At 35.4% G+C, this 27,191-nt stretch overlaps 1 protein-coding gene across 3 annotated transcripts in view; it reads left to right on the forward strand.

Moving 5' to 3' along the window:
- The window catches only part of KHDRBS2 (KH RNA binding domain containing, signal transduction associated 2), a 567,172-nt gene extending 549,444 nt beyond the window's left edge, over positions 1-17,728 (forward strand). For 2 of the 3 annotated variants that reach the window (XM_028097797.1, XM_028097796.1), the window contains one exon: positions 17,631-17,728. In XM_028097797.1, coding sequence (XP_027953598.1) covers positions 17,631-17,728 — 98 coding nt within the window. Of the gene's footprint in view, positions 1-839; positions 850-7,226; positions 7,238-17,630 lie in introns of all 3 variants that reach the window. The other variant, XM_088024326.1, reaches the window with a different exon arrangement.
- Positions 17,729-27,191: the final 9,463 nt, after the last annotated feature.

The following is a 27,191-nucleotide window of genomic DNA, read 5'->3' on the forward strand; positions in this document are numbered from 1 at the left end:
CAGGATCTGGTACTTTAAACCTGATTTTTTTTTTAAAGGAAGGATGTTGAACTTAGTGAGATTTCTCTAAATCCTGCCAGCTACTCTCCCACTAATCTAAGGGGATGAAGGTTTTCTAGAGTATTTTACAGGAAAAAATAAAGAATTAACCCAAAATGAGCACTAGGCTCACTCTCTCTCAGACTCCAGCTTCTCCAGCACCAATCAAATGATCATAATCTCCCTGCTGTGAGAGACAGGGATATTCTCCAAAATAACTGAAATATGTTTTCAGAAATTATTTCACAGAAAAAATAAGTGATGGACAAGTTCATACACGTCTGGCTCAGTTGCTGCAGCATTCTCTTAGTTCAACAGGGCAATAAGTAAATCTGCATTGTTCCAAGCATATTCTTAATCAAATAGGAGTCAAGGGGCGCCTGGCTGGCTCCGTTGGTTAAGCGTCTGCCTTCAGCTCAGGTCATGATCTCAGGGTCCTGGGATCGAGTCTCACATCGGGTTCCCTGCTCAGTGGGGAGTCTGCTTCTCCCTCTGCCCTTCCCCGTTCATGCTTTCTCTCTCTCTCTCTCAAATAAATAATACAATTTTAAAAAAAGAACAAATAGGAATCAAGTCACATGCCTTGTATGATTACTTAGGATGATAGGTAAATAAGATACAACATGGGCCTTTAATTCATTCAATTGTGTGCATATAGGTATTTACAGGCTGTAGGAATATGATGGTATACATGATAGATATTTTCCCTCCCTGGTTCCTGTCTATTGTTGAGAAACCTATGGCTACATATAAAAAACTGTGCCAGATTATAAACCATGTGATACAAGAGAAAGTCAGAGAACATTACTCGTGTAACAAATATTTATTTAATGGCTAACATGTGCAAGCCATTGTTCTCAATCCTGGAGATACTGTGGTGAACAATCTCTTGAAACTCACATTACTATTTATAAACTCACTTTTTAAAACTGGGATTTTCATTTGCAAAATACAGTCATTGCTTTTTATACTTGGCACAACAATTTGAGGAAAATCACCCCTATGAGCTTTACTTTATGGAATTACATGTACTAAAATTAATGGATGATATCTGACTGTGTAGCTGGTAATAAGAGATGAGTTTTCTGTTTCTAATTATTTTTTAAAATGTTATTACCATGTGAGGTAATAGGGAAAAGTGTGTGAATATATGCTATGGCTTTTCAGATCTTATAACGGACATCCAGGGACCATGGTCAGGAGAGCGGGGTCCACCTCTCTGACCTATGGGTCTTACATGATTCTTTCTTGGTTCTTTGATTCTTCTGCTGCAACAAAGTCTACAGACAAACAACCACTTTTATTTTAAAAGCTACGCCTGCCCATAAGCACTAGATTTCATTCTGGGTCAAATTATAATTTATCAAAAAGCACTTCTCAGCACCCAGAAGCAGTTGACACATTATTTTTAATAAAGTATTGAGTATTTTAAAAGTATTTTAATAAAGTATTTTTAATAAAGTAATGAGGAAAATGTCTGGACAGAGTAAGAAAGATATTACATAGGAATTTTTACATAACTTTTTTTAACCTATTTTATTAACTAAATTAACTAAAATGTCAGCCAAATTGGCCATATTCTTAGTGTGGAAAGATTAGATACATATATGTGGCTAAAAATAGACTGGTCTTTAGGGCCATGATCTTTTCTTTGGCCATTAGCATCTGTTGCCATTTTCTGACATTATTGAGCAAGCATTAATTCGAGAATATGCTTCACATTCAAGGTGTTCTTATTCTTTGTTTGAAAATGTTGATATGTCAACACTTTATGCATTCTAATTTAGGAAGCCCTTCTTGATTTTCCTGTCAGAAGGATAATTGTTCAGGACAGAATTTATTAAGTCATTTTATTGGGGTCAGAAGTGATATTCCAGGGGCTGAAGCAAAGAAATCTAACTAATGTGTTGCAACATTTTTCATGGTGTAGATCTCACAGAAAATGATATGTGTGCAGCACAGTGGGTTGAGGGAGAAGCTGCTCACAAGCCAGGATTCCAGCAGCCTAGGGTCCAACCCACCACCCCATAACCCTCTCGGCTCACTGTCACCCATCTGTGGTACACATTTGGCCACAGAATAGGGATCAGGGACTCTGAACAAAGGCAACTAGGTTTTAAATGATGCATATGTGAAATTGATCTTATTTTTTTAGAATTTCTTTTGCCACAGTGTTTAGAAATCTAAGCAGATACGTAGGCCTGATTCACCTAAAAAATATAACTTATTTTTTCTTATTCTAAAAATAATACACATCCACTATAGAAAATTAGTTTTGAAAAAGAAGGAAATTTAAATCATCCTGAATTATGCTACTATATGTATTCATTCTTTACTTTTTGTTATATATTTTGCCAATTTTTTAATCCATCGTGATACACATTTTATTTATAAAGAGAACACAATGTAGACTGCTTTACAAAAATTCCTTTAAGATTTTCCTATCATTAAGTAAATGTTTTCTTTTTCAGCTCTTAATTATTACAATTATACCTCGACAAAATGCAGAATTTAATATATTTTCACATGTGCTATCAGAATTAACCACTAATATGATCAGTTGAAAAGGGATACTCCTTTTGTATAACCAGGAAATAAAGAAAATACTTGTGGTCAATCCACATAGTATTGAGATTTCAATTTTGAGAATTCTCATACATCTCATATCTTCTACAGACAATAGAAAAAGGGCCAGGTCAAAAGCTGAGAAATAGTAAGTGCTCAGCATCATCATCTTGAAATCTAATTAACAAATTAAAATGCATTGTATACACTCAGATTTTGGTATCAGGTTATTATGTAGAGGGAGCTTGAAGTACAGGCTTCATGCTGATAGGTTGCTCATCCTATCATATGCAAATGAGCAGATGATGAAATTTGAATATGCATGTGGAGCAGTTATTTGAGGACCTACTCACCTCAAATACAGATTGATTGATTTTTTCATTAATTTTGCATACCTCACATAGTAACTAGTATATTAACAAGCATCCATTTATAGCTTACCTTTAATGAACTGTGTACAATCTTTTAAATCAATAACAATTAAACCTTTCATCTCCACTTATTCATTCAATTCCATTCTAAATTAGTAATTCCTCTCTGTTACATTTTGGTTGTATCCTGGGTACAGATATTAAATCTCAATGGAATGACTGTATTTTTTATAAAACAAATAGCCCCAATTCTCAGTTTCCTGGCAACAACCCAGATTTGGACAGTAAGTGAAGAGGCTCACAGTCAGTTGCCTCTCCTGCTCAGGTTGCTGGAAAGAATTGTGGGGCTAACAGGTATTAGGAAAGGAAGAAGGAACGTTCTTCAGGATAACTGGATCCTGCATTCAAAAGACTCATGGATGGAATCTCTCTCTTAGGATTCCTTTATAAATGGTTTGAAATAAACCACCAGAAGTAAAAATCCAGTCATTCAGTGTGATGCCTCACTCTGAATCTTCATACATTGTGCTTTGTGTATCACTAGATTAAAATTGTATTTGTCTCTTTCAGGCCCATAATTCATGTTGAGTTGACAGATATGTTGACCTCAAAGAAAATCATGCATCCTTTTGGGCATCATCACAATTGGATTATTCAAGATATTTGCATACAATTTAATATTAAAGATTAAGCTATTCTTTCTTGAAGTATTATAAATATAAAATTTTAAACATTAAATCCTTTAAATAAATGCTATTTATTTATAAGATATTAAAATACAACATATTATTTATTATATTAATATTTAATGTATTAATATTTATTAAACATTTCATTGATCTTTAATTATTATTAAGATTTAAATTTTAAGTTTCTGATAACTTGAATTTATTTTTAGAGCATGAATATTGGACTTACAGGAATCCAAATCAGTTTCTTCATTTTAAAAATATTTCCTAATTTACCAGAGTCATTATAATTGTTTTGGGTAAGTCTGAATAGCTCATAATTCAATAAGGGTGCATTTTAAATATAGTGCATAGATCAGCTTGGCTAAGCAATGTTTCACATAGGAAACACCCTCTAAATTCTCTCTGAGACTGACAGCTAAGAATGGATGGCAATATTCTCTTCTAAGAGAAAAGAACTGTTTATTAAAATGTATTTAATGTACGAACTGAAGAGCTAATTATGCATCCATTCTTTAGTGGCATTTAAAATGACAGCTGTGTGGAAGCAAGGAGGATAATATTAATACTCTGTCTTGAAATGAATGAAAGCAAAAAGAATTTTGTGCCATATTCTAGGGCATTTGAGTGCCTCACTTCAAGACGATCGCAGAACACAAAGCTCATTTTGTGTTCAGAAGCAGGAATGATTATTATCCCAGTATGAAAATAAGCCCTGCATTGATTAATCTGTGAAAAGAGCAAAAGAAAATGAAGCTAGCTGGCAATGATGCCATCCATGTGATTCAAGAACAAAGTCTGTCCATTTTTAACAGTAAGTAGAAATATAAATTTGAGGAAATTGATTATATAAATGAAGATAAATTTCTTAACATGGGCAAGAATTTACCACTCATTTTATAAACTCATGTATCTTAGGACTGTTTATTTTTCCTAGGACTTATTAATATTGAAGTTGTTACATGATAAAAATGTCACTGTGATTTATTCTATTGAGCTTTTAACATAGATTTTTAAACTTTATTTTTAAAGTTTTTGTCCTTTATTATATAAAGGACTATATAAAATTATTAGACTTTATTAGTCCTTTATTTTAAAGGACTAATGAAATGGAGCTTCTAAAGTATTTTAAAATTCACTTTTTTAAAAAAGATTTTATTTATTGAGAGAGAGAGTGATAGCATGAGAGGGGGAGAGTCAGAGGGAGAAGCAGGCTCCCTGCTGAGGAGGGAGCCCGATGCGGGGCTCGATCCCAGGACCCAGAGATCATGACCTGAGCTGAAGGCAGACGCTTAACCAACTGAGACACCCAGGCACCCCTAAAATTCACTTGTAAAATTAACTTAAGACAGAAAGAGCTAACTTTCTGGTCTTTACTATTTCAGACGTTGCAATGAGATGGATATCTAATTCAACTAATCTGGATAATAAATGTAGATTATGTTGCCTAGACAGACAATCAAAAAGATCAGTGCATTCATTGCTACTCTATCGCTTCCACTGTAATAGATATATTACAGTTTCCATTCAGTTTTAGGCAAAACGGGAACCTGCTTTTCAATATTTCAGATCAGAGATTCTTAACCTTAATTACACATTTTAGAATCACCTGGTAAATCTTGAAAAAATACTAACATCCAGTTACCACTCAAGATGAGCTCCATCACAATCCTTGGAGATGAGAACTGGCGGCATCAGTTGAATAGCTTTCTGGGTGGTTCTTTTGGAAGCTAGAGTTGAGAATAAGTTTTAGATACATACATGGGAGCATGATGAAAAGCAGCCTATGATTTTAATATGAATGGTCAAAACTGCGCCAGGCACTTTCATTCTTTAAAGGCACCATACGAGTTATGCACAGGCTACCTTTTAGAACACTGGGTACTTTATAAGCAAATACTGTGTTCTCGGACCTGGCATTTTAAATTCACTTAAAAAATACATTTAAAGAATGGAAAATAGAATTTGTCCCTTTTTTGAACAATTGTGTGCTGACCATTTAAATCTCAAACTTGACTTTATCTAAAATTCACCCGACAGAGAGTTCACAAAAAATTACAGCTCACAGGCACCTAACAGCTCTCTTGTTGAGACAATAAAACAAGCCATAGGAAAGTTCTTTTATCACTTTCTTTTCTGCTGAGTTAATGGTACAATCATTTTAACTGATGGGGAGGGAAGAGTTGAGTGATTTATTGTCAGAATCTTGGGGTGAACAAATCATGTACAAAAAAAGTAAATTCAACATGATAATGATTTACATTTAGAATATACAAAAATGAGCTATTTTTAAAACCAAAGTACAGAATATAAAATATAAAGCTGGGAAAACATTTTCTTGGCCACCTGGAAATAGACTAGCTAAGAAAAAATATATCCTGGAGGCATATCACCTTAGGGGGTCTTTATAAAATTTCCACAGTTTGGGGAGACTTTTATTTTTATTGATAGAGGGTATGAATTTGTAAAAGACTAAGATACACTGTCCTGAAATAAATGTGCAACACATATTTTTCAAATATGTCATAATTTATTGAATGATTCAATGGGAACTGATATATACAGATCGCTGAAAAAATATGCCAGTTGAAAATGTAATTATGATTACTGATGACTAATACTGGTGTCTTTTTTGTAAATTACCTAACCAAATGGGGACATTGTCAAACCTTTAGCTCTGCTGGTAACAAGACAGGCCAGGGGAGGGGGAGGATGGATCTAGAACACTTAGGTCAGTCTCTCTGGAGCCTGGCAACTGTGCAGGAAGTTTCCAGGAGACATCCCCTCGTGATCAGGGGAGTGCACCAGCAGGTGACAGATGGATACCCCTGGAGGTTGTTGGCATTTGGAAATTCTAGCTGGGATAGGTCCAGTCATGGCAAAGAGCTAAGTTCAGGCTGCTGAGAAGACTGGGAGAGCAAACCAACTAGGGTGAGTGCCCAGAGTTAGCCCAAATGTTACAAGTGAGGGGCACAACTCTCCACAAAACTGCCCTCACTTCACACTCCAGTCACAAGTTTGGGAGACTCTAGGCCACCCTTTCTTCTGACCAGCTGGTTACAAATTTGGAGTTCCCACTACCCCCTCTGGTTTGATAATTTGCCAGAATGACTCACATAACTAAGGAAAGGGCTCTAACTTAACGATTAATTATTAGAGCAAAAGGAAAGAAGGCAGAACCAGGCAGAGAGAGAAATAGATATATAGAGCAAGGTCTGGGAGAGCCCCAAACATAAAGCTCTCAAAATCTTCAGGGTGGCACTCTCCTCCTGGCATACTGATGTGTAACAACACACAAGGTATTGCCAAGCTCATGCAAACCTCAGTGCCCAGAGACTTATTATAGCTCCATTATGCAGCATGAACGACTGAATATCTCCAGACTCCTTTCTTTCTTCTCCAGATTGCACTGGTGTCACATGGTTAACGCCCAAACCCTCTAATCTCCTGGTTGGCATGACCAGCCCCCATCCCAAGCCATCTTATTGGCATGAATTACCGGAGGAACCCACCATGAATAACAAGACTTCCCCATTACTCCAGGAAATTCCAGAGTTTAGAGGTTACCGCACAGTAACTGGGGACAAAGGGTAGCCCAAATTTTTATTACACAGAGAGTGAGATGAGAGCACCAACCTGGGAAAGCAGGCAGACACATGTTGAGGCAAAAACATAAGAGTCAGAGCTGGCCAAACAGCCAGGTTAACACTTTGCTGAGCTTAAAACCTGGTTTTCTGTAACTCCCATAACTTGGTGTTGGTCTAAGAATACACTCTGGGCTCATTTCTGTTCTCAAGTATAGAAATGACAAATGTGGGGGGGAGGGGAGTAAAGCAATCAAATAGCTACAAATTCAGTCTGTTTGTCTATGAAGGTACATCACCAAGCCTACCTCCTTCACTGAGTTGAAGGCATCATTGGAATTCTTGGAGAAGAGAATTATAAAATATCATTTTATAACATCATTCTTATTCTTCCATTAGTTCTCATAAAGTCCTTATGTATAAAAAAAGTCTGTGGCTGGGGCACCTGGGTGGCTCAGTTGGTTAAGCAACTGCCTTCGGCTCAGGTCATGATCCTGGAGTCCCGGGATCGAGTCCCACATCGGGCTCCCTGCTCAGCAGGAAGTCTGCTTCTCCCTCTGACCCTCTTCCCTCTCGTGCTCTCTGTCTCTCATTCTCTCTCTCTCTCAAATAAATAAATAAAATCTTTAAAAAAAAAAAGTCTGTGGCTGAATTCTGCAGGCTTTTGATTGACTCCAGATTTTATTTGACAATTGTAGAAGTGTTTTTTAAATTCAAGTCAGAAAAGCTTCTATATTGTGTCCAATTATCTATTATTCACCCCCTTTTTTTTTCTGTACCTTCCATTTTGGAAATCCTTTCTCTAACTGGATTCTTTATCTCGTTTTTACTTAGATAAGATCTTAACTCCAAAGTTAAGAAGATAGAAACCTACTTATTTTAAAATACCGAGAACCACTGGCCTTTATTCTTCTATAGCTGCAAGATATTACACAGTAGAATCAAGAATAAAATATAAGCTTAAATTTTAGTTACATGTATAATTTGTCAGTTATTAATAGATGATAACTAGAAATGAAATGGTACAGAGTCATTATTAAATATGATAATGTGTAAAGTGTATAAGGTAGGGGCTAAAACAGAGTAGACAATATAAAAATTGTACCACCAGCAAGGGACGGGGTAATACACTAATCATAGCATATTTGAATTACAATGATTCTTCCTCACATTCCCAATCATAGTGGCTGCATCTGGGAACATAGAAACTAGTAAAATTCACTTGTTGCAAGCTAAACTACCTTGAATGCAATTCTTGGCGCAGTCTCAAGTTTGTTGGACATTTTTTTTTTTTATCTTCCTGGAGCTCACAATCAGAAATAGCAGTAATTCCAATAACTTAAGCTTAGCCACAGAATATAAAATTGTGAAATCATGTAATGATTTGGAAATTAGGTATATACATGAAGTAAATTTGGAGATACTAAACAAGGGTATGTATAAGAATGGAGAAAGGTTAAGAAAAATGGCCCTAGAATTTCCATACCTAGACTAAAAAAAAGAAACTGGAAGATGATTTAATTCTCAGGTTATAAAACCCAGCCATGGCCACAGACCCATATTTCACTGAGGTGAATTAAAGTTACTAGAGACATGTCAAGTACCAACTAGTTGAGCCACAGATGTTTTTCAGAATTTTACCTTCAAAAGTTTCAACAGTTTTCCTCATTGTAGATGACTCATATATTTATCAAACTGTCTTCCTGAACTTACCCATGCATATTTTCAATATGGACTACACTTTAAACATTCATATTTGTTGTTTATGTCAACAAATGGACTTTGGAGTCAGGTGTTATCTATCTGTTTCATGGTCCAGGTGGCCAATGGGAAATACCTATTTTGAAAGCCTCTTAGGGACCTCACCTAAGAAGCTCTTCAAAGACTAAAATGAATCTCATTGCTTTTGAGGAAAATGTTGGTATTTAGGACAAGCTCCCCAGGAGCCAAGAGAAGCTCTTAAGAAGTCCCAAAAGACCAAGTCCATCTCTGGTTTGTGGGATAACTACCAGAAATCATCATCATTCTTCAGATGAATCAAAATAAGTAATCAAAAAAAACTAATCCATAAACATTTTGCTAGTTAAGGAAATTGTAAGCTATTTCTCAATATATTAAGCAAAATGAAATCATTCATTTCCAAAATATAACAAGTATCTAAAGTTTGAATCTTTTGTACTTGAAACCTTTAAGTAGTTCGTTCTACTGATTTCTTCTGCTAACTGGTCCATTTCCATGCAAAAACAAGATGACCTTCCTTTTGAGAAAAAGACTTTAAAATCTTAACTATACCAACACTCCTCCTATTTCAAGACCCAAGAAATATTTTTCAATGAATATTGTAGAATACTTGTGCTTCAGGTGATCACCAAAGTCATCAATTCTAAAATGAAGGCAGGGGTCAGATCATGTTAGGCTCTGAGTGGAATTCCTTGCTAAGGAATTTGGACTTGAGCTTGAGTATGCTACAAGAGCAACTGAACAGACCTGATCAATTGTACTTTCTCTGGCTAGAAGGTGGAGTAGAGTAGGAGTGTATACACATACACACACACATATATTAGGGAATATATACATGTATATACACAGATATATGTATTTTATAATATATATATAACATATATATTACAGCATATAAATATATGATATACAGTCGTGGAAAGTCACAAAAGATAACTAGAAAGCTGGGTACTCTGGGCAAAGATGAGAATGGTTTGCCATGGAATAGGGTTGGGAATGGATAGAAAGAAATGCATGAGTTAAATACATATTAAGGAAGAAAAGGCAAAGTTTGATGACTGGTTAGATTGACAAGGCCAAGGGCTTTTGATGAGTAACAGCCAAGCTGTAGGTAGTAGCTTCAGTCTCTGTAATACGAAACTTGTGAAGAGCAGTAAGTAGTATGGAGAAAAAGATGAGTTTAGTTTTGGAAAAAGTTGACTTTGAAACACCTGAGGAGATGCCCCATGGGCAGTTAAGATATGCATGTCAGAAGCTCAGAATGGTCTCTGACAATTTAAATTTGTCATCAGCATGTAGAGTAAGAAACTTGCCACTTGCCAAAGAAGTCTTTCAGTAAGAAAGAGGAAGAACCAGAATTCAAAGGCAGGCCTAGTTATAAGACTCCTGGGAGTCCTATTCGAAGTGAAGAGATCCGAGGGAAGGCTGTGGCTTCTTTTATGGGTACAAAATGAAGATGCAAAATATTTAAATAGAATTAATGTATTCAATAAATAATTACCAAGTGCCTGCCATGTGCATCACAAAATTCTAGAGTTGAGAATAACAGCCCTCTGTTATTCTCTAGATGGATTATTCCAAGTGTTACTTTTTTCTAACAGGGAATATCTAATTAAAAATTTGAAACAGTGATAAAAGCTATAAATGCTTCCCAGAAACTGACTGAATTTCCTGAGAGCATAACTGCGGTGAACTCAAGGTTAACTCTTCTTGGAACAGAATTCACTATGTTCATCTGTGAAAACAGATGCTGGTCATCCATATTTCCCCTTCAATACTACAATGTTTTACCCTCTGTATCTTAAAACAATAAACTGCAATTACTCATAGTGGCAATACAAACTGTGTAGATAAAGTTGTTGAACCATTAGGTTCCAATGTTCCATTAATATTTTAAAATGCTTGGAACAATCTTGCTTTCTACCTTAGATGAATGAACACTTAGATTTGCACCTTAACAAATTCAGCTCAAGCAGCCCACACTCTTGTTAACAAAATTAAAGCTACATTCTCACTCATTTAGCTAATCAATTGTTGTTGGAATCACCAGTTATTATATAATTCAAGGGAATTAGAGTAAATGAAGTCCTATTTTCCAGGCAAGAAAAGGAAAAAGAGAGTGGAAGTCAGGATCTTCTTTCAGATGAAAGGAGTGATGGAAAATGGTAAGACAATTAAAGATAAAAATTCTGGGTCTTCTGGGGCACCTGGGTGGCTCAGTTGGTTGAGCATCAACTCCTGATTTTGGCTCAGGTCATGATCTCAGGTCATGAGATAGAGCACTGCGTAGGGCTCATGCTCAGTGAGGAGACTGCTTGAGATTCTCTCTCTCTGCCCCTCCTCACCTTCTAAAAAAAATAATAAAATCTCTAAAAAAATTCTGGGTCTTCCAAACAAACTTTCTGAGCCAAAATTTTCTCATCTTTAAAAGGAAGACGACATTGGCACCTATCTTGCAGGAAAATTGTATTTGCTAATAATACACATAAAATGCCTAGCACTGTGTTTGACCCTTGGAAGATGTGATGAGAGTGAATATCTTAACTTTTTAAAATAGGATAGGTATTTAAAAATTAAATAAAGAAAACAGATATTGTCATAGTGAGTTACAACAACAGAACATCTAATCTAACATATTCTCTTTGGGAATAAATAGCAATAACACAACTAAGTATCAAAAGGTGCTTTTAAATAGATTGATATTCCTTAGAGAGAAATCAGAAGTTTAATTGAGACCAACAAACAGAGAGCCTGAGAGCCAGGTGAATTCTAATCAACCTTGTAAATGCTCTTGTATGAGACACTAGTGGTTTGTAATAATAGAGATTAATTTAGGTTTCCTACTTTAGTTGTGGTGTCTGCATATTGGTTCACAGTATAACAAAAATAAGTAGCATGAGTTCTCCCTTTTTGTTGTGGTGAGTTAAAAAACAAATTTTAGATTCTTTTTCAGACCTCAGATATATAAACAACTAGCTATGAAAGTCTAGCAAACTGTGAACATAAGAGCTGCACCCTCAATAATTTCCGTGACATCCGATACCCTTTCTAAACCGATTCCTAAAATTAATGTACTCTGAAGGTGGCATTTTAAACCTATGTCTGGAAAGATAAACACTAAAAGTTTACTTTGCAGGTACTTAAATACTGCTGATGTGTCCCAAACTGGTACCTTGTCCTATGTTTCAATTTCCCCACCAAGAACCTCAATGTTTATAGTATCTCCAGAAGAATCAGAGAACACAGTTTTGCAACTTTAAATATCATCCAGATTTTTCTTTCCCACTCTGAATGCTCCCCAAAGTAGCTGGTCCCAGGGCAGGAGGGAGAGCACATTGAAAAATGCACACCACTTAATAGATTTGATTCTCCTGAAAGCAGAGTATTTGAGATACAGAAGCTTTTGAAGTCACTAGAGTAACATCGAATACACAAGAAGAGTTACCTGGGTAATTTACACGCCCTTATCAAAATAAGATGTTCTGCAATGATGCTTATTGGCATGTGAAGGAGACACACTTTATGGAATTCTGTAAAACTTGACTGAACTGGGGGAAAAAATCAGTCTAAGTAAAAAAAAATAAAACAGAGGCAGAGTCATTTTTTAAAAGAAATATTAATATATTTCAAATACATGAAACACTTAACCTAATTGCAAACAATGTGTTCCTGAATAAGAATTCTATTGTACTTATTTCACAGAATTGATTTCAAGATTCCTTTTAGTTAGTAACATCATCTATTTATATGTAGCTGACAAATATTTATGGTGTTCTTCCTATGTGTCTGCCACTAAAGGGCTCTCCTCTCATAGATCTTAGGATTCAGTTTAAGAAACAAGACTGGATGATATAAAATAATTAACATAAGAAAGTCTTCAAAGAAAGTGAGTTGTCCAAGCGCCTGGGTGGCTCAGTCAGTTAAGCGGTGGCCTTTGGCTCAGGTCATGATCCCAGAATCCTGGGATCCAGCCCCCCCTGCCCCCCCCGCATTGGGCTCCCTGCTCAGCGGGGAGCCTGCTTCTCCCTCTCCCACTCCCCCTGCTTGTGTTTCCTCTCTTGCTATCTCTCTCTGTCAAATAAATAAAATCTTTAAAAAATAAAAAAGAAAGTGCGTTCTCTTAAATAGGTTAAACAGTATCTGAGTTTTTAGTTACACTGTATATTTGCTCAGAAAATTACTTCCTTGAGATGATTAGATGTTAGAGCTCAATCCAAGTTCAGTTGAGTGATAGAAATTAGTAGTCCCCTCCTCTAGGTTTTCCCCAGCATTTTCTTCAAATATCAATTATAAATGTGTTGTACACCATGAAATTTCATAGTGGTTTTTTTCCTGTGATCTCTAAAAATTCCTGAAAGTATCCTTATACCCATGGCTTAGTACAATGACTAGCATATGGGAGATCTTTAGTAAAGACAAAAAATTATTTAATGAATGCTTTATTTCCCTCCTTCCCTCCTTCTATCATATACTGTATGGTACATTAAAATCCCAATTGGGAAGCCTAGAAATGGTGGGAATTTGATCAAGTCACTGAAGCTGTTTCTCATATCTTCATTTCCTATTTCCAGATCCCCAATTCTGTAAACCATTCCAGTAATTCAACTTGGCAGGCATTTATTTTGCATATTCTCTGAGGAGTAATTTGTTATCTAATTTGCTATTTCACATCTATAGTCTAGCTGGTGCTTCTCATATGACAATGATCCTGATACTGAGAGAACCTTACATCCTTTATTAGTTTCCAAAAGGACAAAAAAAAGATTACTTCTAAATTTCATTGTTTGTAATGATTTTTAAAATAACATCCTAGACCACAGTGTGGGAATAGAAACCACTGTCAGGGACTCCAAAATTTGTATGAATCCCTAAAATATTTTATTTTATTTTATTTTATTATTTTATTTTATTTATTTTATTTTTTAGAGAGAAAGAGAGCAAGGTGGGGGGGTGCAGAAGGAGAGGGAGAGAGAGAATCAAGCAGGCTCCACACACAGTGCAGAGCTGATGCAGTGCTCAGTCTCACAACACAGAGATCATGACCTGAGCCAAAATCAAGAGTCAGATGCTTAACTGACTTAACTGAGCCACCCAGATGCCTCTCCCTAAAATATTTTAAATCCATCTTATCTGCTGAATAGTAGAGCTCAAAGAAGACAGGCAATTTCTTAGTCTATCCTTGGGGCTTTATACTTCAAATTTTAGAGAATTCCCATCATAAGGACCTTATAATGATTTGTCTCTACCTATGCTTGGGTCTTTTCCATGTGCAAGGTTCTATGATGGACTTACATTAGACTTACATTAGAATTTCTTTGGATTTCTAAGAATCACTTCTATCTCTGATACTATGGTGAAGAAATCCAATGATAGGCAGTGAGGGGACTGGCTGCCATATAAGGCTCAATGACCCTATACAATGACGAAGGAAAAACAACCATTGAGTCAGTGCTCCAGTATACATTCAAAGATGGTAACGTCCCTGAAAGAAGTTGCCTTGTGTTATTACGTGGTAACTGTAAATGTGTGACTACGTATAAATGTTCTGATATTAGGAAAAATATAGACCAAGGAAATTTGGCACAAATAGAATTAATACCTCTCCTGATCTCAATTCACTATTATTATTGAGAACGTGAATTAAGTGAAATAAATCCTTGACTCCTCTGTTAACGGTAAGGAATCTTAGAAAAATCTACAACTTTCACGTGGGTAGGAATTAATTTTGTCTGCCCTTCTGGTTACAGTTTTCATAGACTAACAGTATTTCCCATTCCTAGCCTTCAGCAAGGAAGAAAGAACACAGTATGAATTTACATACAGAGAATTATAAGAGCACATTTTTGTGCAATGAAACATGCTTTTACACTTTTTTGTAATTGGAGTCCACTATGATTGTTTTATGAAATCCTGTCGTGAAATACTTTTGTTATTTAGCTAACTAACCTCTTGAATTTTAACTCTAAAATATGTATTTCTAGTTATAAAGCTTTTAAAATTAATGTCAAGTGTCTTCAGCTCAAATATTACTGTTTTTAAGGTTGTCCTTGGAAGCTCTTTCTGCCTCATAGTTCCTCAATTTATTCACTCATCCTTTCGTTCATGTAATCTTTCATTGTGTTCAACCTCTACTAGGCACTGCATTTTTTCCAGGTGCTGAGAATACAGCAGAGAATAGTGACCCTCCCCATGTTAATGTTAGCCAAAAGTTAGGAAATGAAAGGTATTAGCCAATAAATTAGCTGCCCTAGAGCTTTAGATAAAGCCAAGTAAACCTAAATCAGTGGATTCTTATTAAACACTTAATGTGCTCTTGGGCTAGTCCCCAAGATTATGCCAGTTTAAAAGTTCTGACAAAACTGGGGTAGCTATGGCACCTACTGCTGTCACTCTGTTCATGTTGTTTCACTATTTTACAGAAACCACCAAGCTTCTGAGAAAGAATCCAAGACTTCCATTCCCTGGGAAAACTTGAAACTTCTATTATCCCAGTTTCTAAATCCCATAGACTACAACCCAGGGATCTCTAATACTCTAGAACAGAATAAAGCAAAAAGTATTACATTCCTTTTGTTAAAAACATGAATAAAATGGGGTAGATTTTACCACCAGAAGACAAGGACATTGACATATTCTTGATTATTCATAGTCAAAGTGTAAAACTCGTATTACATAAGGCTGAGAAGGCACTTGCTAGTTTTGCAAGCAAAATCCGTTTTCCCTTCTAGCACATAAAAAAAAAGTTTTATTTAATTCCAATCAAGTAAATACAAAGAATTATTTTCCATAACGTCTCTGCTGAGAAATTCTGGCAGCTTAGGGATAGAGTCCTGTCTTCAAGAGATCACATCGGAAAGACCAACATCCACAATCTCCAACCAAAGAAGACAACAAGATCTAGAGCAGGGGTGTGTAAATCTTTTCTGTAAAAGCCCAGACTATATATTTTAGGCTTTGTAGACAGGATGGTCTCTGTCACAATTACTCAACTCTGCCTTTATAGAGTAAAAACAGCCATAGACAATATGCAGATAAATAAGCATGCCTGCATTCCCTAAAACTTTATTTAAAAAAACAGAGAGCTAACCAATATGGCTCACTGGCCTTAGTTTGCCAACCCCTGATCTAAGTAGATCTGTATTCTGAGAAAAGGCAATATTTCTTATTTTTATTTAAGTTCTCATTTCTATTTTATGTCCTATCAAATACTAAAATAAACTTAAGCATGTACCTTAAATAGTAGAAGAGATAAACTTTTCACTTATTATCAGATAATAATAATAAAGAAGTTCTGATGGAGCATATCTCCAAAAGCCCATTTAAATGCTATTTTTTCCTATGTTGATGGGATTTTAATATTTTTCTATATGGTACATCACTATCCTTTGCCTTATATATAGTATAGTGAGTACAATTTAAATTTTTATTATTGTTTTTCTTTAATCTTCCTGAACTATGTACAAAAATATTCTTAGGGGCACTTGAACTCTCCAGGGACACATGCCCTACCTACATCGTTGGCCTCAGTCTGCAGTTTCTTTCCAGTTGTATGTCTGTTACCATCACTATCCTATATATCAGCTATCAATGCCAGTGTGTCTCTTTCTACTAATCTCTTTTTCTATGTCCACACTTCCTCTTATCAGAGTTCCATGCATGAAATCTGCTCTCAAACGAAAACTGAATTTGGATTGAAAGACCCAAATAACTTAGCTTCAGGAATTACATAAGAAGTTACCATAAACCCTATTATTAAAGTCCCTGGCCCTTTGAAGAAGGGCTACATTCCTCTTCTGGGGTCACAGACTTTATAAAGGCTATTTTCCACAACACTCAAAAGCTTGTTGGCTTGTTTCTTGTGTGTGTTTTTTGTTTGTTTGTTTTGTTTTGTTTTGTTTTTTGGCTAGGTTTCAGAACATTCAGGTTACTAGAAATCTGATTAACAGGTAAATGAGGACTTTTCCTAGTGTACAAATACCTCTTTATTTTCAAGGCATTTGTAAAAACTGATATGAGCATATTCTTTATTGACTTTACTGCTTAAATTTACTCTGTTCCATATCCTGCCATTCTCTCACTAACTTTGTCTAAGTTTAGCACAAGGATCTCACCCTGTACCACTTAAGAACCATCTAGGGGAGCACTGGAAAATAGCAAGCCCCAGATCTCTTTTCTAATCATTCTGTTTGGGAGTCAGAGAACAAGCATTAGTCATTTTTGGTTTTGTTTTGTATTATTTTAAGATTCCCAGGTGATTCTCAAGTTAATCAAAGCCTAGGAACCACTGGATTCCTATATCCACTTTCTTTTAGAAGTCTGTATAAAGGATAAAATGAGCAGTTTACACTGATACCTCCTTCTCTTTTGTGGCACAAAATTTTTACACATCATAAAGGTGGAATTACCCAAGGACTTTAACTTTCTCTTCTTTGAAGAATGTCCTGCAAGTTTAATTCCACATGGCTGCATTTCAAAATATATACTTTTTTGATGACCTCACCATGTGGAAAATGTAGTAAGGCTTTAGCCATCAGTGTTGAGATCTTTTATTCTCTTTTCCTTGGTCAACTCTTACGTCTTAAATGACTGTTTCTGGTAACTGTGAAGCCACGTGAATGTTACTGTCTTTCTCTTGTTCTTAGCACCAGAAGAATGGGCCACAACCCGCTCCAGCCTGAAGGCACCACCGCCAAGGTCAGCCAGAGGGGGATACAGGGAGCACCCCTATGGTAGATATTGAAGGTCCTTCTCACCTGTGACCTCACCTCAAAGACAATTCATAGCCTGTGGTCTCCACATAAACAGCAACAAGACAAGTAATAGTCCTTTTTTTTTCTATCCTAGGGATAACTGCTCATGATTTCTCCCATATATTTCTTGTATTTTCCCCTATACTGTTGGCGTGACATTGACACTAGTATTATTTTACAAAACGGACTAAAAAAGACATTGGCAAGCATTGTCTATAAACCATTCAGTAGGATGATATTCTCTTGGTTGTTTTTCATTGTTGTGTGTAACCTTTTTTTTTTCTTTTTTTCTTTTTTCTTTTTTCTTTTTCTTTTTTTTTTAAGAAAGAGCATGAATCTGTTAACAGATTTTGAGTCTCAATCAACTAGCAAAAACTTTGTTTAGGGTTGCTAAAAGACTGTAATATGATTTTTGAACTAGCTGATAATAAAGTTGTAGATAAGATGTTTTAACCTGTCTTTTAATATCTGTTAGTTAGATGAAGATGTTCGATATTAAGTTTGTAAATTTAATTTTAAATGCTGTTTTAATGGAGTTGAAAACAAGCAGCTACTGTATGTATGTAGCTAACTGAATTTGTTCAGTGTTTTAACCTGTATTTGTTAAAAAAGAAAAAAAACACACATAAAGTTCCATGTGTAAGCTACTCTAAATAGGAAACCACAATTTGTCAAATATGTTTGCCATAATTTGTCAATAAAGCTGAAAACTTTTGTAAAAACTAAATTTGGAATTACTTGTTTTCTAGCTTTAAATGCCTGCTTTATTTCTTCTTCAAGAGATGCCTAAAATGTTTTCTATTTAAAAATTACAAAAATGAACCCAAGCCTGTTTTAAGATATTTGTGTAATACTTAAAAAATGTATTAATAACTTATGGTTGTTAAATAATTTAAAAGTTAACAAACTAAACTGTTACATGAATCATGGTTAGTAAACACTAATGTATAACATGTTAATGGAAAAAAATGGATTTAGAATAATAAATGGATTTTAAACTATCCTCTAAGCTTTATCTTGCTAAACACAAATTCTGATTGACTTGTTTGCATTAGCATGTCTCTCGTGAGAAAGAGTAATGGAGTATAAAGAGGTAAGATTACCACTTACCACTGTCTAAATGCCTAGTTCTTCAACCTTTGAGTTTCCCCGCACATTAAATATCCCATCCAACATGTAAGCATTGCGTAGATTCACTTTATTGTTTTCACTCAAAGGAGTGCGTGGACTTCATTTGCGTAGTTTATAATAATTTGTTTTGACAAACAAATCATCAGTGTCACTGGCCAGTTGTTGCTATTCAACCTCAAAACTTTATTTGTAATTTTCAGTGCTAAATATCACCGCCCTTGAAGGCAGTTTAGAGGGCTGATATTTCTTTTGAGACTATCAGACTTGATGGCTGATGATTATTAAGGAAATATGTCGCAGGACTCAAAGGATGACTAAACGTTAAACAGGTAACACTAATAGTGACTCTGTAATTTTGCCTATGCAACAGTAATGTTAAATATTCTCAGTTATTAAGTTCCTGATAGTTAAAAAAGTAAACCTACAAAAACATAACAAATAGGTCTATAGGTTATTAAAACAACTAATTAACATTAACTAGAGGCACCAAAATTATTTTACAATATATAACCCTCAAGGCAATAAACAGAACTAAAATTAACAATAATAGTAATGCAACTCTTGCTAACATCAAACGTAAGCTAAATTTTGATGGAAAAAGAAAGCAAAAGACTTGATGGTAGGGATGAATGCCAAAACTGCTAATCTTTTAAATACAGTTTTTTTGTTTATGGTGGCTTTTGTCGATGTGATTGGTTTACTTTTTTGCTGCTAACCAGCTTAGGCATATTGCTGTTCAGTTTTTGCAGCTGGAGTTGCATGCTAATAGTTTTACGAAGTGTGTGTCTGTCATCAATTAAAATTGTAAATGTTTGCCTTGCACACAATGCTGTTGAGTTATATTTAATTTTCTTTTTTTTATTTTTTCTCACTATTTCAGGTATCCACAAGCAAAGAGCACATAAGTGAATAGCAGATGTGGTGGGCTAAGAAGGATAGAGGTAAGCTTATTTTTTTTAAATTTTTTATTGTTATGTTAATCACCACGCATTACATCATTAGTTTTTGACGTAGTGTTCCATGATTCATTGTTTGTTAAGCTTATTTTTTAATCTCTCCGAAATAGATAATCTTTACCAACATAGAGCTGTGGCGGTGAGCTGAAACACCAAATGCCACTTGTTGAGATACTGAAAAGGTTTAGATTGTTGTCAAGGAAAATAATTATTTTTATCTTTGAAATAAAGTGACTAACTTGGTATTTACCTGGCAAGGATTTCTGAGCTTATTAAGAAGCTTATCAAATGAAACGTTAATTAGTAATCTGCAGCCTTTCTCTTTGCTACGAATTACTATATATGACATTTCCCTAATTGCACAAAGGAAGAGTATTCAAACTTTGATTCTGCAGTTTTAGGGAAAGAAATCACAACTGTTGGCGGAGATGGAGGAAGGGCAAAGGGAAGCCCGTAACTGCTTGCCAACCCTTCGTGAGATATCTATTAACATGGACATTTATTTAGTCGAAGAAAATAACTAAACTTACCATTGTTTTCCCCAGTTATGCCACCGGACTTAGCGATAAACTTCTTGTTTCTCATCGGCCATTCTATTTGATTCAGCAAATATTCACTGAATTCAAAGCACTGTTGAAAATTGAGACTTCATTTCTGTACACAAGGAGTAGAAAACTTGAGCCAGTAAACTTCAGACCGAAAACAATGCAAGGGCAGTTAGGAAGTCCACAGACTAACCTGAAACTCAGAGAATTGAAACGGCTTTGCCATGACATTTGAAATACGGGTGAAACCTAAAATTTCTCCTTCTGGACCTGGTCCTCTTTCTTTTTACTACACAAATATCGTGTAGCCTTCAATGAGTCCTATAGGAACAGTATGAGAAAGCCTGGAGAGACCTTATGACTAGAGATAGAACAGAAACTGAGGGAACTATGAAAGAATAGTCTGTCCGTCGATGAGGAAGAGAGCGCCACCTAGTGAAGGGAATAGGTTGTGTCACTTCACAGAGTTCAAAAAGTTCAGGAAGTAGAGTTTGAGAGGCCGATCAACGGGCCCTGCAGTCCAGCTTCACGAAAGCACAGAGTGGAAGCAAAGCCTGGAGAGGAATGGTCAAGTCAGGTGGCTGTCCTTGAGTGCTATGTTAAATTAATTTTTCAGATTTTATGTGAAAAATAAAAGGAAGCCACTTTAGGTTTGAAGTAAACAATCAGAGCTAAGGCAAGTATCCCAAGGAACCATGGCAATCCACACGTTTAGTCAATTTCATAATTACTAACTTCATCTGGGAGACCTTTTCTAAAATTCAAGCTGTTAAAATAACTATCTAAAACTATACGAGCTTCAACTAATCAAGACCCTTTGTCAAGCCACAGAATCAAAGGTCAAAAGTTACAGAGAATACAATTCGAAATTTTATTTATCAGCAACATTGCACATCTGATTTGACTCTTTAAAAATGTTACTGTTTTTATAAACCGAGGGGAGAAAGAATCTCTAATCCAGATGTCCTGCATATTATTCTCCTTTGAGCCTTTTCAAGCAATAGGCTTGAACTTGTAAAGCAATGAAAGAGAAACCAGTCACTGTTACTATTTTGATATATTAATGAGTATGTTTTTGTGTCCACTGAAATTATTTTATTGTTGTGCTGTTGTTGTTTTATCACCCTGTGGCTATCTCACCAGACTACATCTTTGAAGCCTTAACTCAGGGCGGGTCTATGACAGCAGAAACAACAGTGCCGAGCAAGAGAAGAGAACATTCTTGGCCTACTGAGTTAAAAATGTAAGAGTTTTTAAAGCTCAAAAATAATGATTTATGAGAAAGGGGATTTTTAGTTTCAAAAGCCTGGATTTTGAGTAGGCTTTAACTAGGACATCAAGTTTATGTGTTAACAGTAGATTTAAAAGGCTCCAAACAATCAATCAGTCCATGACTCATCCACCTGCCTCCATACATTCTACAAGGTAAATACTGCCCATGTGGAGACAAAAGCTCAAGAGGCAGCAAAATCTAAGATATTAGTTTAAGATATTAGCATGGCCTAGAGAATGGGTTCTGTATGCTTTATGAATTATCCAGTAAAAGCCTCAGGTAGGTTTGGAACACAGAAGGGACCTTTGTCTAGAATAGAGCCTAGGGAGGCAGCAGGCTTCACAGAGTTCCCCCACACCCGTGAATCCAGGTGCTATCCTGTAGAAGAATGTTTCTACAGACTGTTCCTCCATGTTGGCAAGAGTGGAGCAGGTGTGGCAGAAGCAACCACACACACAACAGTCTCTGCAGGAAGGAATGGCAGGGAGTGGTGGCATCAGCACGGACCGGCGCTGACCAGGATGTGGACGTAGCGGTAGATACAATGTGGAAAGGTGACAAGATCAGCTGCACTCCCGACCAAAGTCCAAAATTTAAATCCAACCCTGGGAAAAAGAGATGGGGCAAAAATTGATCCCTGAGTTGACAAAGCAACTCCCGACCAAAATTAATCCATATTCAGCTGAGATTGTTTTTTTCTAACTGGCAGTCTGGAAACCTAAGATTGAAATGAAGTTGAGGTACAGAAAAATATAATTACACATACACTTGCAGTTGTTTATTGCATAACTTTCTCTGACTCTTAAGATAGAAGGGAATAGAGTAGGTTTCTCCAGCAATGGGGAATGAGAGTTTCCCTAAGTTAATGGCCTTTCAGCAGAAACCTCTGATAGAATGCAAACTCTTCAGAGTGGCCCTAACTAACAGACATTCATTCGCCCAACGGGTTCATTCTTCTCTTGTCGGTATCAGACAATGATGCCGGCTCCCAACGTCATCCCGTCATGACATCATGTCTGCTCTCACTAGTTCTGAAGCGCTGGCTCCCAAAGATGGCTGTCAGGAGGCACCTTGCCAGTTAGAACCACTGATACACAAACATCCTCAAGTCTGACGTTCACCTCTGCGAGTCATACAAACTTGCATGGCAAATTAAGGTTTGTAAATTACAGTGCATTCCTTGTAACTGCAGCTCGAAGTGATTCCTGTGTTTGTTCCAAGCATTTGTTCAGATAATGCTGTAATTCTTGGTACACTGATGATCCTGTGACAACTGTTGTTCACCAAAATGCCAAAGGTAGCTAGCCTGGACACTAAACAATTTTAAACAGTACTAATAGCATTAATATGTAAGAAAGTCTTTGTGCCTGCTATTTGTCCAATAAAAAGTTTTACTACACTCAAGTATGATAAAATCAGAATCAATCTGATGCCACCAAAGAGAACAAAGAGTGCTTTTAGGTCTTATTTGTAATATTTAGATCATTTTCACTTTCAGTATATTAATGGAACTGAAGCCATTTAGCTTAACAACTGAAGCACTAACAGTTTTTAAATAAATGTGACACAGAATAACATATTAAAGGTTCCCATGAATTCTTCTAAGGGAAATAGTTTTTTTCAAGCTGTGTTATTAAGACATTAATCTTGTGTCTTTAGTTCTTCACTTAAAAATAGTCTGGCATTTTGAAAACTGCAAATGTCCCTTAAACACGTAACCCTTTAACCATATAGGCTACTCTCATTATCTCTACATCTCTTGGTTAACATAATATAGAAGTTTGTAGGTTTGTTTATTTTTTTAAGGGAATAGAGAATGGTGATCAGTAATCTGAGTTGGCTGAGCGTCAAGTATCAGTTTCAGTACCAAGAGACCACCTGTTTACAGAAAACTCCATCCACTCGCCACTCTTGCAGGTTTAACAGGAAGGTTTAATTTTATACTGCAAAACATTCTGTAGTACACAATTAAAAATACCCAATTGTATAATTTATAAAATGTATTTATGTTTAGTGTGAGGTTAGAGTATTAATAATAACAATAATAATAGTGGGGCCATGTGTTTTCTGAGCATATCTTCCAGGCAAGATACTGTCATTTTCACACAAAAATTTACATGAAACATCTTCAATCCTTAAAGCAAGCTTGCAAATGCCTAACCCTGTCTTATAGAACAGGGGGTTGAAGTCCAGAGGTTTAACTAATGTCACACTACTAATACACAGAAAAGCCAATATTTAAAACAAAGTTTGATAACCCACACATTTCCCAAAATGTTATGGTGATCCCCAACTTTTAATGAATTTAATTGAAAAGAAATTCTAAAATATCAGATAGCCTTACTATAATTTCTATTCTGTAGCAATTTGATGAATATTGACTAAAAAAAAGATTATGATAAAATATTTTAACTTGAATTACATCTTTATTTTGACCGTTCCTCAAATTTGTCATTCTTTCAAAAGTTCTGATTCCATCATAGAAAAATGTAGATGAAAAGTATCCCACATTTGTTGCAAAGTATGACTACTGTCTTTTGTAGAACAAATGAATTCATTGATAATCTAGATTCCATTTTGACATTTTAAAAAACACCCACATGATTAAATAAGCATGAAAGCAATTTCAGGCTTTTATTCTTCAATCTGTAAATCAGAACTCAGCTTTAAGGAATGAGAGTCAATTTCAAATCAGAAATATCTTTGTATGGTTCTTCATTACACAGTCATGTGTTAAGAACACAAGTGAAGGTATCACTCAATGTTAACTATTTTAAAACGAAGTATTTCCTGATGCCAGTATCATGTGTAGCATTTATCTGGGCATTCTAGTTTCTTCTTAGAATACCTGAGTTAACAGTAAAATAGCTGTTCTTGTTGACAGGCAGGCACCAGTCCTCCATATTCAGCAGAAAGATTAATTTCCTAGTCTCTTTACATAGAATTTATTAATTGGTATTAGAAAGATCATTTACATTCAGAGAATAAGGTCACTCTACTTGATATGCTGTTTTATATCTCAGTCTCCTATACTTTATTGTCAGACAAACTGAGAAACCCAGAGAGGAAGCTGTGTGATTCATATACCACTGGATACCTCAACAACAGCCAGCTTATCTGCTTTTATTTAAAAAAAAAAAAGTGAAGAGTGAGCCATCTTAAAAATTGGTAGTGAGCTTCTAAACACTAATTTAGTTCAAATTTCTGTTCCATCACATTTCATACTTCGCAGTAGGGTACAGTGAGTGATCTACTTATGAGAGAAATTTGGAGACCTTAGATCCTCTTTGTAGAGCCTCTGGAAGCAAATGTCAGCACTGGGGACATAGGTTTCCTGTCACCTCAGTGCCTCTCAGGATGACTTCTATCAGTAGGAAAATGTCCTTCCCCTTTGTCTCATTCTGCCCTAACACACATGTAGCATATGCCCTATATTCTAGCCTCTTAGGCTGTCTTTTTTGACATTAGGACATTTTCAACTTCTCTCATACCATCTTGTCCCTCCTTTCCCAATGCCTTCTGTCATTTTCCCAACTGCACACGGGTATCTGAGAAGACAAAAGAAGGGCAACTGATTATTACTGGGGAAAGAGCACTGTCCAATCATTCAACAGAGCCCCATGTTAAGAAATGTTTATTGTCTTCATTATGAAACCAGTACATGCCCACTGTAAACCAAAAAGTATGCCAAGAAAAAATATCATATTCAAGCAAACAAATAATGACCATTAACATTTATATATAACCTCCTATTCACAAAATCTTGAATTCTTAGCTCTAAAGAGGATGCAATAGGTGAGAAAATGTCTTCAATTAGTCTAAGTTCTCTATTTCAAAATATAAACTTTAATATTAGAAATAAATATACTTATGGAATTCACTGAGATCAGTGCATAATATCTGTGACTGGAATAAAGCTAGTTTTATTTATTTATTTTTTTAAGATTTTATTTATTTATCTGAGAGAGAACATGAGCAGGAGAAGGGGAGAGAAGGGGAGGGCCAGAGAGAGAGAGAGAAGCAGACTCTCCACTGAGCAGGAAGCCAGACGAAGGGCTTGATCCCAGGACCCTGGAATCATGACCTGAGCCAAAGGCAGACATTTAACCAACCAAGCCACTCACGCGCTAATTTTAAATGTATTTAAACTATAGGAAAGATTATATTTACATGTTGCATAAAGATCTTCCTAATGGATTAATGCTGAATTTTTAAACTGTTTCTTTCAACTTGCCTGTTGGAGGCTTAAGAATATAAATTAATTTATTGTTCAGTATATAATTATTTAGAACTTATATTTAGAACATATCTGCTGCTTTAGGCTTTCTTATAAAGCAGTAATTTTTAAAATAAGTAATACCATATTCCATCAGAGAAACTTCTCTGGAATCCTTTTATCATTGATAATCCCATACAAAATACAAATTGGTTTAACTTCTTAAAGACCTTTTTTTCATTTCTGGTTAAGTTAATCATCCAGGTACAAATAATGGTGTCTTAGGATATGGCAGAATTGCCATGAATTGATTTTTTTTTTGAAGAGTTTTTTTAATATATATACACCCCCTTTTTTCTAGCCAAAAGTAATTCATACTGAAGGTTGAAAAACTTAGAATGTATAATACAAATATGTAATGTAAAAATCCCAACCTATAATCCTAATCCTCAGAGACAGCTCTGTTAATAGCTTGGTTGATATCCCTTCTGATTTTCTCTCTCTTCCTTTCCTTCTTTCCTTTCTCCATTCTTCAGCTGCTCATGACTTATTTATTCATTTGAAATGGGATTCTGCCATATACCTACATGCAATTTTAATTTTCATCAGTGAGCTGAATTTGGTTCTTTGTGAAAGAGTGAGCTAATACCTATTCCCATAAGGTTGATCTGTATGTAGAGAATTAAAGTTGCATTATTTATACTATGAAACTTTAACCCACAGCAGATGCTCTACATTGTAAGCAAAATTACTTGAACTTGTGAAGCTTCCGTTTTCTTATATGTAAGAGGTGGATAATAATACCACTTCCTCATAAAATTGTGAGATATGTAAAGTCATACAGGTGTGGGTATGTCCTCCCCAAATTTAGTTAATATTCTCCCCCAAATTATTTTTCCTTAATTAAAAATTTTAACTTTAAGACACCTTCATGCTGTGTATCAAATGTGTAAATAAAAGCTAGTTTAATCTAAAAAAACACCTTTCATTATCTAAATCAATTTGTAACTTAGATGTTTTTAAAATAATCTTTACCAAAATATTCAGCTAATATAGGCCTTAGATGACAGATGTAAAAATGCTCATCATTATATTCATAAGCAAACATAGATACAGGGTATCTTCTTAACAGGTAATATAAGATATGTTTATACACAAGAATCTTATAGTAATGTTGCACATCTGTAGTTCACATTGAAATAGTCAGAGGTAAAAATGCAATTGAGAAGAGTGATAATTTGGTACATTGTTTCAATTATAATAATAATAATAATTATATGAAGAAAGAGACCTTTGCAATAAGGAAATGCATAAGACATGTCAAGCACAGTC

This window comes from Eumetopias jubatus, unplaced genomic scaffold (assembly GCF_037043125.1).
Source record: "Eumetopias jubatus isolate StellerSeaLion01/CBP00866 unplaced genomic scaffold, mEumJub1_p1.0 scaffold_6, whole genome shotgun sequence".
Classification (NCBI taxonomy): Eukaryota; Metazoa; Chordata; class Mammalia; order Carnivora; family Otariidae; genus Eumetopias; species Eumetopias jubatus.